Source organism: Malus domestica, chromosome 04 (assembly GCF_042453785.1).
Source record: "Malus domestica chromosome 04, GDT2T_hap1".
Taxonomy (NCBI): Eukaryota; Viridiplantae; Streptophyta; class Magnoliopsida; order Rosales; family Rosaceae; genus Malus; species Malus domestica.
The window spans coordinates 29,709,656-29,725,598 of NC_091664.1; the positions used below are offsets into that span (position 1 = coordinate 29,709,656).

Sequence of the window (15,943 nt, forward strand, 5' to 3'; positions counted from 1 at the left end):
AAACTAAAGATACTGAAACGGTTAGAGTAGAGACAATACGGTGCGTTTCGCGGGAAAAAGCGGTGTCCCCGAAATCAAAATGTGGCTTAAGCCCGCACCATCGTGCTTCTCTATGCTAAAACCCTACTGCTCTGCAACTCCTCCACCACCACCACCGCCGACCACCGCCTTAAAAGCCCTAATGGCGACAAAAACCATCGAGGAATCCGACGTTGGCATCTTCTGCTACATCTCTCAGCTCCCCGGATTTCGCGGCGTCTTAAAGCAAAGGTCTGGATTTTAAATTTCAACTGTGAAATTTGAGCATTCTGTTCTGTTTGGGATTTTCAAGTTATTTATTTTCGTTACGGTGTGTTTGGATGCCTAGAAAATGTTGGAAGATTTAATAAAGGTAAGATTTTGCTGTAAAGTTAGGAACTTGAAAATTAATAACCACAGAATATGAATTCAGCATCTTTTTTGTTATTTTCCTCAACTGGATTCGTACATTTGCATATAATTCATTGTTTTTAGAGAGAAATTATTTGTCGATATTTTAAAGTTCGTTCGTTTTCTTGGTAAATCGTATAGGTATTCGGATTTTATGGTAAACGAAGTAGATAAGGAGGGAAATGTTGTTCATTTAACCAACTTGGATGCGCCGGTAGAGGTAAATAAGTTCATATTTTTGTTCTTATGATTTAAATGGAAGTACCTTTTGTATATACAATTTAGTATTTGTGGGAAGTGTAATTCTTTGGCCGTATTCAGGCAGTTAAGGAAAGTGGAACAACGACAAGTGATGGTGCAAGTAAAGATTATACTACCGAAATTGAATCGTTTAGAGCTCTTGCTGATCCTAATGATGCTGAGCGCTTGGAAACTCTTATCAACCAAATTAATTCCAGTAGTGATGATGGTGTTATGCCTATTGTTCTTTCCCCAGATTATGATAAATCTCATCGAACGGTTAGTTTTTCGGTCTTATCTGATTATTTTAATTTAGATAGTGTTTTGCATGGCAATGTAGACATGAAGCTTGTGCAATCAGAGAGGTCAGGGTGGAACGGAGTTGATTTCCGCTAATGTGAGAAAGAAGTACAAATAATCTTCCAAACTTAATATGCATAACCCTCCTTTACCACCATATTTCAAAATGAGTAAATGAAACCCAGTTCTCTTTCTCGGTTTCATTTGTGGCTTGCACTATCTGTCTTCCAGGCAGTGCACAATTTTTTTAAGCAGCACTTCAAGTTCCTTGTCACCGACACAGTTGATGGACCAGATGCTTCATCAAAATGCATCCGGGTGAGAATAAATTCAGGAGGACAGAGCAACAGAGGCAGAAATTCCAGAAAAAGAAAAGAAAGAGGTGATAAACCTTTCGATAGCAGGGGTTCAGAGGATTGGTCGGAGCACGTTGGCAAGTTCCTTAGGTAAAGGGTTTTTTTGTGTGGTTCTTCTCTTTTAAAGATTTAATCTCTTCACTTATTATGGTAGAAGGGTACCTGCATAGTCTAGATATCTCTATTGAGATTTGGTGTAATTGGCACAGCAGAGCTGTCTGATTTATTCATATCTAAACCTTCTAACTTATCAATTAATCTACATCGTTCTCCTTTATTCCTTTGAAACTGTTCTGCCTGAAGTGCAACAATGAATGATGAGAGCAATTTGCTAGCAGTGAATTATGCATTTACTAATCCGGTTGTTAACTTGCTTTCATCTTCCCATGCCAGCTTGTATGCAAATAATAACCTGATGTGTTTTTCTTATTGGGCTCGCAAAGGTTTATATGCTCTGTTTGTTAAAGCTCTGTGTCAGCTTATCTGAAAGGTTCTTTTAATGTGAATGTGCAGGTTTCATCTTTACAAGGAGAACAAGGATACACAGGAAGCCTTAGGAGTTATAGGAAAAATGCTTGGTGTCCAGGTATGGGTTCCAGCTGAGAATTAGTTGACTTGAACACCATTTGACATATGAGTCATGACTACTGTTTTCACAATGTTTGGCAAGTGAACATCTCCACTGCCTGATCTATTTACATGGTAATTAGTGGGCTTTTGTTGCTCCTTTTTTGAAAATGATACGAGGGTTTTGATATGGAACTCATTATAGAGTCAGTCGTTGCTATATGCTTCCTTCCTGTATGCATGGACACAGTTAACACATTCAATATTAAGTGTGTATTTTAGTAATCTATTGTTGTCTTTGATTAAGGTCCATTTGCAGCACCTTTGTCCCTACCGATGTTATTAAATCAAAGTTTTCTGTGGTCTTCATTGAATATTTAGCAATTACCTGTGCAGTACTGTAGTGGTGAGGAAATATAATTGTTTTTAGTTAGTTCTGTACTTAATTTTCACCACATGACAGAGAGCAAAACTTGGATTATTGGTTTCCATGTAAACAGTTGAGATTGGTCAGATATGTAGAAATTTATAGTTCTTTTTTATCATCTTTGACTTAATGTATAGATTTCATATTACTTATCTTTCTTTTGATAGATTAATATTGTTTTTATCCATAGCCAAGGTCCTTTGGGTTTGCGGGTACAAAGGATAAGCGTGCTGTCACAACTCAGAGGGTAATTGATACTCACTAATCTTTCTGCTTATTCTGACCAATATTCTATAGGTTGAATTTCCTTTAGTTATTAGGCTCATAGTAACTCCCTTCCAATGTATGTCTACTTCCATGAATCCTCAAGTGCCAGTTTTTCTAGTAGGAGCATAGTGGTCACCCAAAGGGTTATTGAACTTCATTTTCTTATTGTGTTTCCAGGTAACCGTTTTTAAGAAGCTTGCAAGTAAATTAGCTGCTCTTAATGATAGGTTGATTGGTATCAAAGTAGGTGACTTCTGGTAAGGCTGATGAATTGTGAATGATAGGATTCCCGGTCAATTGGGTTTTAATGCATACTAATGTGATAGTTCCATTTATCCAGTTATGTGACAGAAGGACTTGTCCTTGGCCAACTCTTGGGAAATCGGTTTACAATTACATTGAGGTAAGCATGTTCCCTGTAATCATTTATGTGCACTTGAATGAAACATCTCTCATGGCTACCTCTATTATTCACCATCTGATTTGCTTGTTGTGTGCACTCACATTACTTCTCAGAGGAGTTGTTGCAGATTCTGAAGATACCATCAAAGCCTCCGCAAGTGCCTTGGGAAAGCAGGGATTTATTAACTACTTTGGTTTACAAGTACTCCCTCTCTCTCTGAGTATATCTTGTCCTGGTTTAGACTCCTTATTTGCAATAATGTTATTGATATGTAGGTGTTTTGTTCGTTATTGTTTGGACAAGTGGATATTTTCTCTTTTGTATCTAAAGCTATGTGACATTTTTTACCCCAAGTATATTCTACTTTTAGAATATTTGAAAACACCTTTTCAAGTCGTTATGTGTGCTGTATGTTTCTCATAAGTTGTCTTAAAATGTTTTTTAGACCATCTATATGTTAGTGGTGAGAATTTTAAATTCTTAAGGCATGTAGATTACATTTTGTTGTGGTTAGTAAGATGCTTATAGCATGCATGGTAATGAATTCAGCGATTTGGAAGCGGTTCTGTGCCAACTCACCGTATTGGAGCTTCACTACTCAGAGGAGAGTGGAAATCTACCGTAAGCATGTTCCTTGATCCAAGAGAAGGGGATATCCTTTTTGTGTTTGTAGGTGTTGTGAGGATACTTTTCTGTTCATTTCTATACTTTACTACTTCTTGCTAAACTGTTTAGTATATGCTGCTATAGTGTTCTATTGGTATTTGTTTTCTTTAACTTGATCTTCGATTACAAAGGAATGTGATTACAGAGGCACGAGAATACTATAAGGAAACTAATGACATTGAAGGGACCCTGAGGAAATTACCTCGACATCTGGTTTCTGAAAGAGCTATAGTAAGTCACCAAGTCACCAACTACGACTGCTTTGTTGGAACATGCTAGTTTTTTCTTGATTCTGTAAACTATCCCGAAATATTAAGTTCTACATTTAAATCCTTTTGTTTATTAGAGTAATCCTTCCCTGTCTAGCATTGTGCATCCTTTACGTGATTTTCATGCATCTGGCATGGCGATCATAATATTTGTATGATATTACTAAATTGGATTACTTCCTCTTGTGGTTCATGGATGATCGTTACTTTTTCCTCTTTTTTGTTCTCATACAGTTGCAGTGTCTGAAGAAATGCCCTGGAAACTACTTGCAGGCCTTGAAAGCTATTCCTAGAACTTTGAGGATGATGTAAGAGATTTTCCAGCAGAATTTGTTCTGTTTTCTAACTTCGTAAACGGAGTCAATCTTCAGTTAATGTTTATGCTTTTTCTGTGTTCAAGTCAATCAATACGAGCTTAATCTAGGTACAGTTGAACATATATGCTGTATATATAATATAGTATATACGGGGAAATATTTGTATTATATCATGTGATGGTTTCACCACTTTCTGGTGTATACTCATCGCCCTTTTTTCAGGTATGTGCATAGTTACCAAAGCTATTTGTGGAACAATGCGGCAAGTATGAGAGTGAAGAAATATGGTAGGCCCCCAGTTATTTATTGGAGCAAAACCAATTCATTTATTCTTTTCGTGGACTGATTGCGTCACCATCATTATTATTACAGTTGTCAAAGCTTTATTGCAACTATCTTTGTATCATATACTTATGTAAAACCCAATTTTATTCCACAATCTGGCAGGAACTGACCGAGTTGTGTTGGGAGACTTGGTATATTGTAAAGGAAATGAAACTGAAAAGGTGACTGAAGTTGTTACTTCTGAGTGCATAGATGAAAATGGTGATGATATGCTTGATCCTAATGATTTAGGTGATATAGCTGAAACAAATCTTCCTGAGGAAAAGCTTAATCTTGTGAAGGTTAGTTGCGTCCTCGTTGTTGAAAATATTTTTCCTGTGCCGTCCTAAATAGTATGCTATAATTACAGCTACTTTAGTAACTTAATCTATGAATGCAACCCATCTGGCAGGCTGTAACTGCAGAAGATATCCGGAGTGGAATTTATACAATTGAGGATGTCGTCCTTCCTATGCCCGGGTAAGGAAAAATTGACTATTTTCCCTGATTGTATACCTCTTGGGCCGTCTCAAGATTGCTCAAGTTATTTAATACTTTGTTGTTTGCAGTTCAAGGGTCATTTTTCCAGAAAATGATATCGCTGATGTCTTCCATGATTTGGCAAAGAAGGTTTCTTATTCTCAGCAACAATGTCCATCTTTCCCGTGTTGTTTGTTTGATTTCGTAATTTTATTGACTTCTAAGTTCTAATCCGTCTTATTTTCCTCCTGAATTAATTTTACATGTATTAATCAGGATGCAATCAGCTTGACAGAGAGCGTACATAATGTCAAGTATGTACCTATTTTCCCCCGTCACCTCGCCCCTTACCTCTCTCACGAGTTTCTATTCTAATTAAATGCATACATCTTGTTGCTCTTTTTAGGGAATTCTCAATAACAAGTGTGACAGGAAATTATAGGCGGGTCTTCCAAAAACCAATGGACTTTGAATGGTATACCGCTACTCTCGTTTTTTCATCTTTAGCAAGTTAATTGATATACTTCAGTTACCAAATAACAGTGTTCAGTAATTGTTTGATTTTCATTGTTACAGGGAAATACTAAAATATGTTGATGGTAATGTACCTTTGGTGGATACGGACTTGGACAAAATTTCCAAAGCGAAACCTGCTAAGGTAGACAAAGAGGATCCGTCCAGTGTAAATGGAGATGGAAGTTTGCATGACAGCGCAAATCAGTCAGAGTGCATTGACAACGATATTGGGGACACCGGAGAAAAGGTGCCAGATGTTGGATCTCTCAGCGACACTAATCCTCAGGAAACTCAGATGGCTCTCAAGTTGAGCTTTACTCTCCCAGCTTCATGTTATGCAACAATGGCAATCCGAGAGCTTCTGAAGACATCGACATCTGTATGTACCTCGTTTAAAAGTTTTCTTATTCTGTCCCTCGTTCCCAATGCCTGTAGATCGCAGCATTTTTACCAAGAGAGAGATTTATAGGCTCTACCAATTCAACATATGTTGTCGTAAACCCGACTATGGCAATTTCCATTCCGGTTAGCTCAATCAGTTTAACAAAATTTTGTTCTTGCAGGTTGCGTTTCACAAAACGCTAAACTAGCGTGAGGCCGTGTTACTTGCGGTGAACTATGGCATCCGAGAAGACACAATTCCTACAGGCGGGGAACTAAGTCGAAAAAGGACGTCAATCTGGCATGGGAGCAGACAAAGATGGCACTCTTTCGTACACCAAGTTCTCGCCTTTCGGGACAAATCGAATGTTAATTTTCCGACTAGTTTTGTTGATTGACACAGAAATACAATTGTATTTTACCTTCGAATAATATTCCATGACATGGTTCGTTTTCAGATATGTTATAAAAGTCAGTTTGCTTTTATATGTTTGCAATGAACAAAAATACCCTTTTGAGAGACTTGCATTAAACATGCATGCAAGGTGATGATAGGTTTTCAGACACCGCCGCCTTGACGTCCTTGTTTTCATGTAATTTCTCTCATCAGAGAGCCATTTTAAATGCGATGAGCTTGCTAGAAGAATTTGGTGTTCAACTCGTCATTCACGGGAGCAGAGTCAAATACAAGAACAATAAATTAGTATAAAACTTATCAGAGAGCCATTTTGAATACAATGAGCTTGCTACAAGAATTTGGTGTCAAACTTGTCATTTACGGGAGTCAAACGTAGGAACAATAAATTAGTATAAAACTCCACCATTAACGAAAGTAAAATATAAGACCTCTCTTACTTCCAATTACTCAAATGAAATATTAATATAAAAAAATAAAAATAATATGCGGTGAAGGTGGATCGAACACCTGACCTTCAGATCTTCAGTCTGACGCTCTCCCAACTGAGCTATCCCCGCTGATGTTCTGTGTATAACAAGTATAGGTATTAATTATAAGCTGCCTTCCAGCTTCTACATAGGAACCACAAACTCCAACACAGTATCAATAAGAACAAAACATCCCATCCTTGGATTTCTTTATGTATTATTGTTCCCAATTCTTAGTGAGTGAGATGCCTTTACTAACTCGAGTAGAATAGGCGTGCGTAATATGACTTCATATATCAATTGTAACAGTGATATAGAATTACAGTACATTTAGTACTCACCTAATTTAAGTTTCATCATCACTCATCGCTGCTTAATTACAAGTCTATGCAAAAGCTTGACCACACCACATGACTAGTCATTCATGTTGGAAAAAATATGGCAAAGGAGGATGACACTGTATGGTACATCTCTTTCACTTGAACTCATAACAAGTTGGTGAATAATGTACTTGACCATAAAGTAAAGTAATATTCTCTTTGTTTAAGTTGCCAACCTCAAATTAAAACCCACAAATATTTAAAATTCTTTAGAATGATATTATATCGACGAAAATTCTATAAAATACAAAACACTGAGAATAACTATAGAAAATCACGATATATATGTTATTATTATTCTCTTTAAAAATCTACTAATAAATGCATGTGGTTTCATATTCAAGTGATTTTTTGTAAAAAAAAGTTTCTAACGAATACCTAAACATTAGTCGTTTTAGACTAATGAAAGTTAAGAAAGAATTGAAAACTAGACAGTTTAGACTGACAATGATTAAGAAATTAAAAAAGACCTAAAAACTAGACGGTTTAGATGACAGAGGCATGTTGAGTAGTAGTTGTGATCCATTGTACCATTGGGAAGAGTCCCACCTTCCTTAAATTAAAATTGGTCCCAGTGTCTGCATGTTTTCACGTGTCCTGCCATCTCCTTGCCGTTAATTACACCATCATGAGCATCAGCTACTGCATAGGATTCTGAAGGCCACCCAAATACTACCAAAACAGAAATTAATTTTTTTAAAGATTGTGTATCATTTTCCTGAAATACAATACCTGCCAACACCATTCTCACCTCACCCCTCGTGGATCACACTCCCCAATCCTATCACTACTTATATGGTTTTGACTCTTTTGGGTTATTAGGGGTGAGATTTAGGTCATGTAATTGGAAAGAGTTTGTGACTCGCTATGTCAACTGATTAAGGCATTGTGCTTATTTCATTAGGCAGATGCTCCGATTAGAAAATGTGATTATGAGACAGAAATTCAGATCAAAAGGGGTAGAGGAAGACCTAAGAATACTTGAAAAGAGTCTCTAAGAAAAGATATAGAGTATTTGGAGCTAACGGAAGGTTTGGCGCAAAATCGAACACATTGGCATTCTAAGATTCATACAGCCGACCCCACTTAGTGAATAGTCTTTGTTGTTGTTATATTAAAGTAGAGAAATGTGGAGTAACACAGTCACATAGGAATACTTAAAATGAGAACTCACGTAAAGGATACCTTAACAGTTACAAGGTGAAATTTGAGTAGTATGGTATTAAATTTACATAGAACTAATGGGTTACATTCTAGTTTCTAACCAATTTTAAGTTTTGTTAACATCAATTCAGATGGTATAGGATTGAAATTAGATATTTATCATGTTAAGCATCGGTTGAACATAGTGCAGAAAACAATGTCATGGTGCACAACAATTCAATGAGGTTAAACCCGCCACTTGGGAATTCTTAGACACTTTGCTTGTCAGAAAACAACCACTATTATGAAAGTTACTTGATGCAAACTCAACTTACCATAGCCTCATACTAGAAGGCAATTTCGTCCTTCCGCCCTTGCAACTTGAATATATAGAAGACTTGATTTTCGCTCTTTCTCTTCATCTTCTGTAGGTGACACAATTCTAAATGCAGTGGTTAATCACTATTACATGTAATCATTGAAACAAGTTCAAATTTAAGTCGTCCCAAACTTCCATCGAAGACACTAGCTAGAATGATTGACATTCACGATAGACACAATAATATGATTTAAAAGAAAACGTCAAGCAACTTTTTATGTTATCAATTACTATTACATGTAATCAAATATCAAATTCACCCATAATAATTGAGTCAATGTAGTGAATATACCAAGTCACATTTTATAATGTACTAAATAATTTTCTCCCAGTTTGAGGGTGACTTCACCTTCTTCTAAAACGGTGTGGTGGGCTATCTTTTCTGTTCTATGATAGGAAGCATAGGACAAAAAAAGTCCTTGATGAGAGAGAGAGAGAGAGAGAGAGAGAGAAGATTTTGGTGCTTTGTAGTCTTTGTTTCTAACATTTTGCTATTTTACATTGAGCAAACAAAAGGAATGGTAAAGAGGAACACACACACTCTCACACAAAACACACACAAACATGTTTGATGGAGTCCCAGCTGAGCAGTTGCACCAACTCATAGCATCCTCAAGAACCTCCCTGCCTCTTCCTCTCCCCCTCCCTCTCTCCTCCTTCCCTCCTCCACCACCAAACAATAACATCAATACCTTCCATGTCCCTGCTGGTGCTCCTTTTGATCCCTACAACAATAACAACCCTTCTCATCTTCATCATCATCAACTCCTGCAGATTCAACCCCATCAGCTTCATCAGAATCATCAGCTTCTGCAACTGCACCGCCAATCCACCGCCACCCCCGAAAATCTCGAGGAGAAAGAAGAACACTCTAGTACTGTTTCAATCTCCATAAACAATAATTTGGAGATTGAAAGAGATAGATCTTCATCAGTACCGGCATCATCAGATGTACCGATCAGTAGTGATCCTTGGAGTAATGATGAATTGCTTGCACTTCTCAGGATCAGATCTACCATGGAGAATTGGTTCCCTGAGTTCACTTGGGAACATGTCTCAAGGTAAGCTTATATGTAATTCGTTCATCTACTTATCTCATCTATTATTATGATTATCTTAATTATTAGTTTATTGATGAACTAGCTAGCTAGGGTTACATATAGGAAATTCATCTAAACAACGGAGATGAGGATTCGAACTTGAGTTCAGAAAGGGAGCACACACAGCTCTAGCCAACTTGGTTAAGCATATTTGTACGATTATACCGATGAAATTTGATTATAATTAAGTGAGGATTGATTCTTTATCAATACTAATGAAATTTTAGTCGCCGTTACTCATGTGTATGTGAGAGAGATAGAGTGAGAAAGGACCGTCTTGTACATATATATTCACTAAAAACATAAAGATCCCCTCGTACACAATATATATTTTATAAAGTTAGATGCTAGCTAGCTAGGAGTAAATAATGGAGCGAATAAATGCTGTTGATTATTGATGCTGCTGGTTTGATATATATTTATGGGGGGAAGCAGGAAGCTAGCAGAGCTTGGTTTCAAAAGGAGTGCGGAGAAATGCAAAGAGAAATTTGAAGAAGAAAGCAGATACTTCAACAACATTTACTTCACCAAAAACTACAGGTTTCTCAGTGACTTCGAACAAATCTTTCAAGGCGGTGGTGATGCTCATCAGCGAAGCCCTGATGATCATGATCACCGAAACCCTGATGAACATCAGGAAGCTCCTGGGGATAAAAATAATAAGAAGGAAATGGTCGAAAAGCCAAGTGACGAGGGAGATCATCCAGACTCAACGAGAAATGAAACATTTGTTGAGGATAATATCGGTGTGATCAGCAATGAGCAGCTCAACCCCGAGGAGCACAATGAGAAAGAGGTAGTAGTGGAAACTAGACCAACGAACAATAATAATAAGAGAAAAAGGCAAAGGAGATTTGAAATGCTCAAGGGTTTCTGTGAGGACATTGTGAACAGGATGATGGCTCAGCAGGAAGAGATGCACAACAAGCTTCTTGAAGAAATGGTGAAGAGAAACGAAGAGAAGCTTGCGAGGGAAGAAGCTTGGAAGAAGCAAGAGACGGATAGGATGAACAAGGAGCTCGAGATTATGGCGCGTGAACAAGCAGTTGCTGGTGATCGACAAGCTATGATCATTAAGTTCTTGAAGAAGTTCATATCGTCGTCAAGTAATTCTAGTACTTCTACTTCGTCTTCCCCGATTCAAGTACAAAACCCTACTCTTTCTACGTGTCGTGCTGTTGGTGGCCGTAAAGAACTTGATCATCATCAAGAAAAGGAAAATAACCCAACCACGCCTAGTTCTTTAACTGAAAGTACTCTTGCACCCCAAAGCCCAACTTCAAGTACTCTTGCTCCGAGTCCGCTACCTGTTCCGACGGTGACAATTTCTTTGAGTACGACTACTACTACTACTGTTGCCATAGCTCCTCCTGAAAACCCTAGTTCTAAGGATGTCATCATCAATGCTCAAAACCCTAGTTCCATTAGTCATGACAAACAAGACCTCGGAAAGAGATGGCCGAAAGATGAAGTGCTGGCTCTGATAAACTTGAGGTGCAGCCTCTTCAACAATGGTGGTAGCGGTGGCGATCAGGACAAGGACGGAGGAGTGGTGATGAAAGCTCCTCTTTGGGAGCGAATCTCACAAGGGATGTTCGAGATGGGTTACAAGAGGAGTTCCAAGAGGTGCAAAGAGAAATGGGAGAACATTAACAAGTACTTCAGAAAAACAAAAGATGTTAACAAGAAGAGGTCACTTGACTCTAGGACTTGCCCTTATTTTCATCAGTTAAGCACTTTGTACAATCAAGGAATGCTCGTGTCGCCATCCGATCAAGCACCGGAAAACCGCCCTGCTTCGCCGGAAAACCACTCTCTGGGTGATGGTGATTCAACTAAACATGATGAAGGTGAGAAAAACAACAATATGGTAAAGCAAGCACCAACATCAGCTTTTGATTTCGAATTCTAAGTAATTTAATTTGCATATTTGTGGTGCATTTCAAATTTTCTATGATAATATGTGATACCTTTTTTTCTTCTTGTCTTGGTAAACATGTGGTATCTAGATAGTACTCCCGGCAGTCGACATGAATTTTATTAATTTCCGATATATATTATTTTTTATTTTATGACGGATATATGTATGTTTTATACTTGTTTTGTAGTGAGCACCGACATATATTTTTTTTGGTTCAAATCAGGAGCCATATTTTAAATGAGGTCTGCTGTCATTTTGTATTTGCCACATTCGTCGATAGCTGCTATTCCAATTTACTTAATTAAAAGTTTAAGGAATTAAAATATTCATTATAATTTGGGAATAATTGGATATTACTCTAAAATAATAGTCAGTTATTAGGTTTAATTCGAGAAATTTTAATTATCAATTTAAGTCTTTTTATTTTTACTCCAACTAAGAAAAATTCTTTCAAAAAAAAAAATAATGAGAGCTTTTATAATGTTTTTACATACAACTTACAACTAATTAAGGAACTCAAACATTTAACCTGTGTTTTATACTGTTTTTGAACGTACAGTTTACACTTCAATGAATTTACAAAAATTCTATTATGCTCCAGTATACGATACACCGAAACATAGGAGATTCAGCTACACAAGTGCCTGCCATAATATATAAATTAGGCTAATTAGCAAATGAAACAAGGTGGCATTTATTTTCTTTCATTTGGGGTTTGGGTTTTGGTTTTGAACTACCAAAAATACGCAATTGACAATACAACTGCATGTCTGCATGACATAATGTTTTCTGCTTGGGAATGGGACCTATCGGAATGCTCCAGAGAGAGGGGCCCGTTCTGCCAGTGGTCACTGGTCTCAGTGACCAAAAGCCTTAAAACGTTGTCGTTTGGTGTCTTGTTATTGATAAAAAGTCTCTCTCGGAGTCGGAGAGGGTCCCACCTTCAACTTGGTGGATTAGCAGACAAATGATCCTCTGCCGCACATCAACATCACACGTGATGGGTTTGTCCGCACCCTATCCCAGCCTCGCCCACTAGGGGAAGAAACAGTAAACTGCTGACATGGTCAGGGGGCCATCTCATCCAACGGCTGAGAATCTCAGATGCTAATTAAGCCTTCAGATTCAATTCTTTAAAGAATCAAAGTCAAAAGTCAACAAAATCAACTCTGTTCCCACTCCTCCGCCACTTTTGACTTTTACAGTTTTAAGCATAGGGTAACTACTAACTACAAACATGTTAAAAGAGGTTTGACCCAAACCAAAATTGTTACCTATCATTTTCATCCGACTTTTATAACACGGAAACGGTGTATTTGTGTCATAAAAGTTATATATTTGAATAACGTAAGTTAGATTATGTATTAGTCTTCTTAAAATAAGTCTTACGAAATATACCTGCATGTCATGCGCAAATTAGGTTGTGTATTTAGTCTTCTTAAAGTAAGTCTTACAAAATGTAACTACGCATCATCTATGCGTGGATGGTTTCGGCTCTATGTAGTAGACTGTAAAAGTTAGAATTCATGAAAGGGAACAATTTTCACACACATTTTTTCTTTATGCACGCTTATGTTTTTTCTATATTTGTATTTTCATTCAAATAAACGAAAGACGATGAAAAAGAATGTGCATAAATCATTTTCTTTGTCAAATAATTATAAATAAAAAAAAAAAAATTTAACGAAAAGCTCTCGGTACTGTTCACTTTAACAAAAAATCATATTTTTACACTAAAAAGTCAATCATGGTACTATTCACTTTACCCTTTATTTTGTCCTTATCATTAAAATTCAAAGTTTTCAGACTCTTTTCGTTAGTTTTCCTATAAAAAAAAAAGGTCTCTGGGGTTGCATTTTTACAACAATTGTATATCAAATCCATGGAGTATGGATCGAGCTCTAAGCCTTATACTGGAAGTCCAAAATCATCTTGTTAAAGGGATCTCGTCCTTTTGCATGGGAATGGGCCTAAAACATCGTTTTAGCCATATTGCATGATGCAAGCAATGTTTTGTTCTTTTGCTTTCTTCAAATGAAGGGATTTGAACTCGAAAACTCTTTTAAAATCGAAAACAAACATTATTATACCGAGCTTAATGTTGCACATATGGGATTTAGATTATTCAATGACTAAGGAAACTTGAACTGTCCCTGAAGAAAGTTGAGGTTTTCATACTAGATCAAATATCACGAACAATATGAGTATGAGATTTCGATCTCAAAACTAATTGGCAAGGAGGGGAGGGGGGAGTAACTTGTGATCAAACACCTTATAAGCCATTTTTTCCTTAATAACTTTCTAACGTGGGACACTTCTTTGCATCCTCAGACCGATTGTAGTATCCATACCAAAAACAATATATGAAGCAATATGTCATAGCCTCGCTTTCTGTCGACACAACTTCTTTATACCAAGTGATGTGGTCCCTTATGTTACTTCTAGATGAAAATGGCATTCCATTCACCCTCTCGTTACTGCTTCAATGTCCTAATTCATTAATTATATATTATATATCAATTAAGTAGTTTGTAAATTCATTTTCTCCGCCAGTACTACTGCCACCCAACATGGATGCACGTCAACGTAAATCGCTAAATGGTCAACTGCACAGAAGAGGCTCATATACAGGTAGCTCGTTTTCCGTATGACTGCTTAATTAAGATAATTCTCATATCAAATGACACTAACATAAGGTTGAACGAGACTAAAATTTACCGAGTCTCATACTTTCGTGAAGACTGCTTTATAGATGATGTGGCATATATGCAAGTTTTTCTCCACATACATGATGGCTTCCAACTCCACAATAAAACCCTCGTTGTGGCTACCTGAAGGGTCCTCAAAATTTGGAGGTTTCATGCAGTAAAAATGGTGCCAGTTGCACATCACGAGTCACAAAATAAAGTTAAGAGGGGTTGATCTGTGTACATTGTTCATGAGAAAAGGCATTGCCTCCTTCACGAGCTACCATTGCAGGATATAAAAAGAGGTTACATTACATGAGAAAAGGCATTGCTTCCTCCCTCTTTTTTAATTTGGTGGGGAAGTGTGGATGAATACTGCTATTTATGCATCCTATAAACATACCTGCAAAAACCGTGACCATTTTAATTGTGCCAAAAAATGAATTTGTAGCAACAAGAATTACAACTTTTTGGGGCTTTTTTGTTTTCTTGTGAACCTATATTTTGGGTTTTTGCTCTAAAGATAAACAGTCAGGCATGAAATGAACAACCTAACGCGTCTGATTTTTATTAAAATCTTTAAATGTAAAACGTAAGAATGCAGGCAGATAACCAGTGTAGGAGTAACTATTATTAAAAAATTTATGAGGATTTGTCAACCGGCAACCATCAAGAACCAAAGCATTTGATATATGATAAGTGCGGGTGATATACGATAGTTGGCTAGGGTTTACTCACAAGAGATGAAATTCGAAGGAATGAGTATAATTTTTATTTATGTGTTTACTACTAACCAAATGAATGAAAATAAGTGGGTCTCATATGTTTTTGGTTTGTCATATCTTAAAAATGAAGGTATCCTCAGTGTTTAAAATATTGATATATGTGAAAATATTGATATGCGAATATCAATGGATATATTGATATCAATATCGGTTGATCAACTCATTTAGATTTAGTTGAAACTATCGAAAATTTTCTCAAAAAATTTCGAAATTTGCAATAGGTTCTACCAAAATTTCTCTAATGAATCAATAAATATTGTCGATATTCACTTATTTTCTTATATCTCGTTGATATAGGGTAAATTTTGCATTTCACCCCCTTTCCATATCAATCCTTGATTTTTCGGGTATCTTGACAGAAATATTGACAATTTCGTAGATATTTTAACACTGGGTATCCTATTAACAAAGGGGGAGTTGTTTATCTCAATCATTCATTCTCATCCCTCATTTGTTCTAATACTCATACAATGTAAGTAAACGGGCCCATACAATAGCTCAAAATAATACCTCTCAATTTTTTTTTATAACACAAAATTGCACAAATTACAATGAAAATCTTCTTTTTTTTGAACAAGCGATATTATCTACACTAAGGGGGTGGGAGAGGCTAGCAATAATGTGGTTCAAACTCGTCTTTGGTAAGAATCGAACTTAAGACCTCTCATTTACAAGTGAAGAGAAATATCACTAAACCGTACACATCAAACCGTAACCAACC

General features: G+C 36.8%; 2 protein-coding genes and 1 non-coding gene across 3 annotated transcripts; 2 read left to right on the forward strand and 1 right to left on the reverse strand.

Moving 5' to 3' along the window:
* The first annotated feature begins 48 nt into the window (after positions 1 to 48).
* On the forward strand, positions 49 to 6,428 carry LOC103434153 (multisubstrate pseudouridine synthase 7). The gene is made up of 20 exons (XM_008372462.4): positions 49 to 270; positions 571 to 649; positions 751 to 948; positions 1,201 to 1,415; positions 1,839 to 1,911; positions 2,510 to 2,566; positions 2,764 to 2,843; positions 2,927 to 2,989; positions 3,103 to 3,190; positions 3,539 to 3,641; positions 3,783 to 3,886; positions 4,159 to 4,232; positions 4,464 to 4,528; positions 4,689 to 4,867; positions 4,978 to 5,045; positions 5,135 to 5,195; positions 5,322 to 5,359; positions 5,452 to 5,520; positions 5,622 to 5,940; positions 6,125 to 6,428. Exons 1-20 carry the CDS (start codon positions 80 to 82, stop codon positions 6,149 to 6,151), a joined length of 2,151 nt encoding a protein of 716 aa, XP_008370684.3. The 5' UTR covers positions 49 to 79; the 3' UTR covers positions 6,152 to 6,428.
* Positions 6,429 to 6,844: 416 nt separating this feature from the next.
* Positions 6,845 to 6,917, reverse strand: TRNAF-GAA (transfer RNA phenylalanine (anticodon GAA)). The gene has a single exon. It is a non-coding gene; the product is annotated as a tRNA-Phe (tRNA).
* A 2,177-nt stretch (positions 6,918 to 9,094) lies between these two features.
* LOC103434154 (trihelix transcription factor GTL2-like) lies at positions 9,095 to 11,904 on the forward strand. Its single transcript, XM_008372463.4, has 2 exons — positions 9,095 to 9,790; positions 10,265 to 11,904. The coding sequence occupies exons 1-2, from the start codon at positions 9,294 to 9,296 to the stop codon at positions 11,739 to 11,741; spliced, it is 1,974 nt and encodes a 657-aa protein (XP_008370685.3). The 5' UTR covers positions 9,095 to 9,293; the 3' UTR covers positions 11,742 to 11,904.
* Positions 11,905 to 15,943: the final 4,039 nt, after the last annotated feature.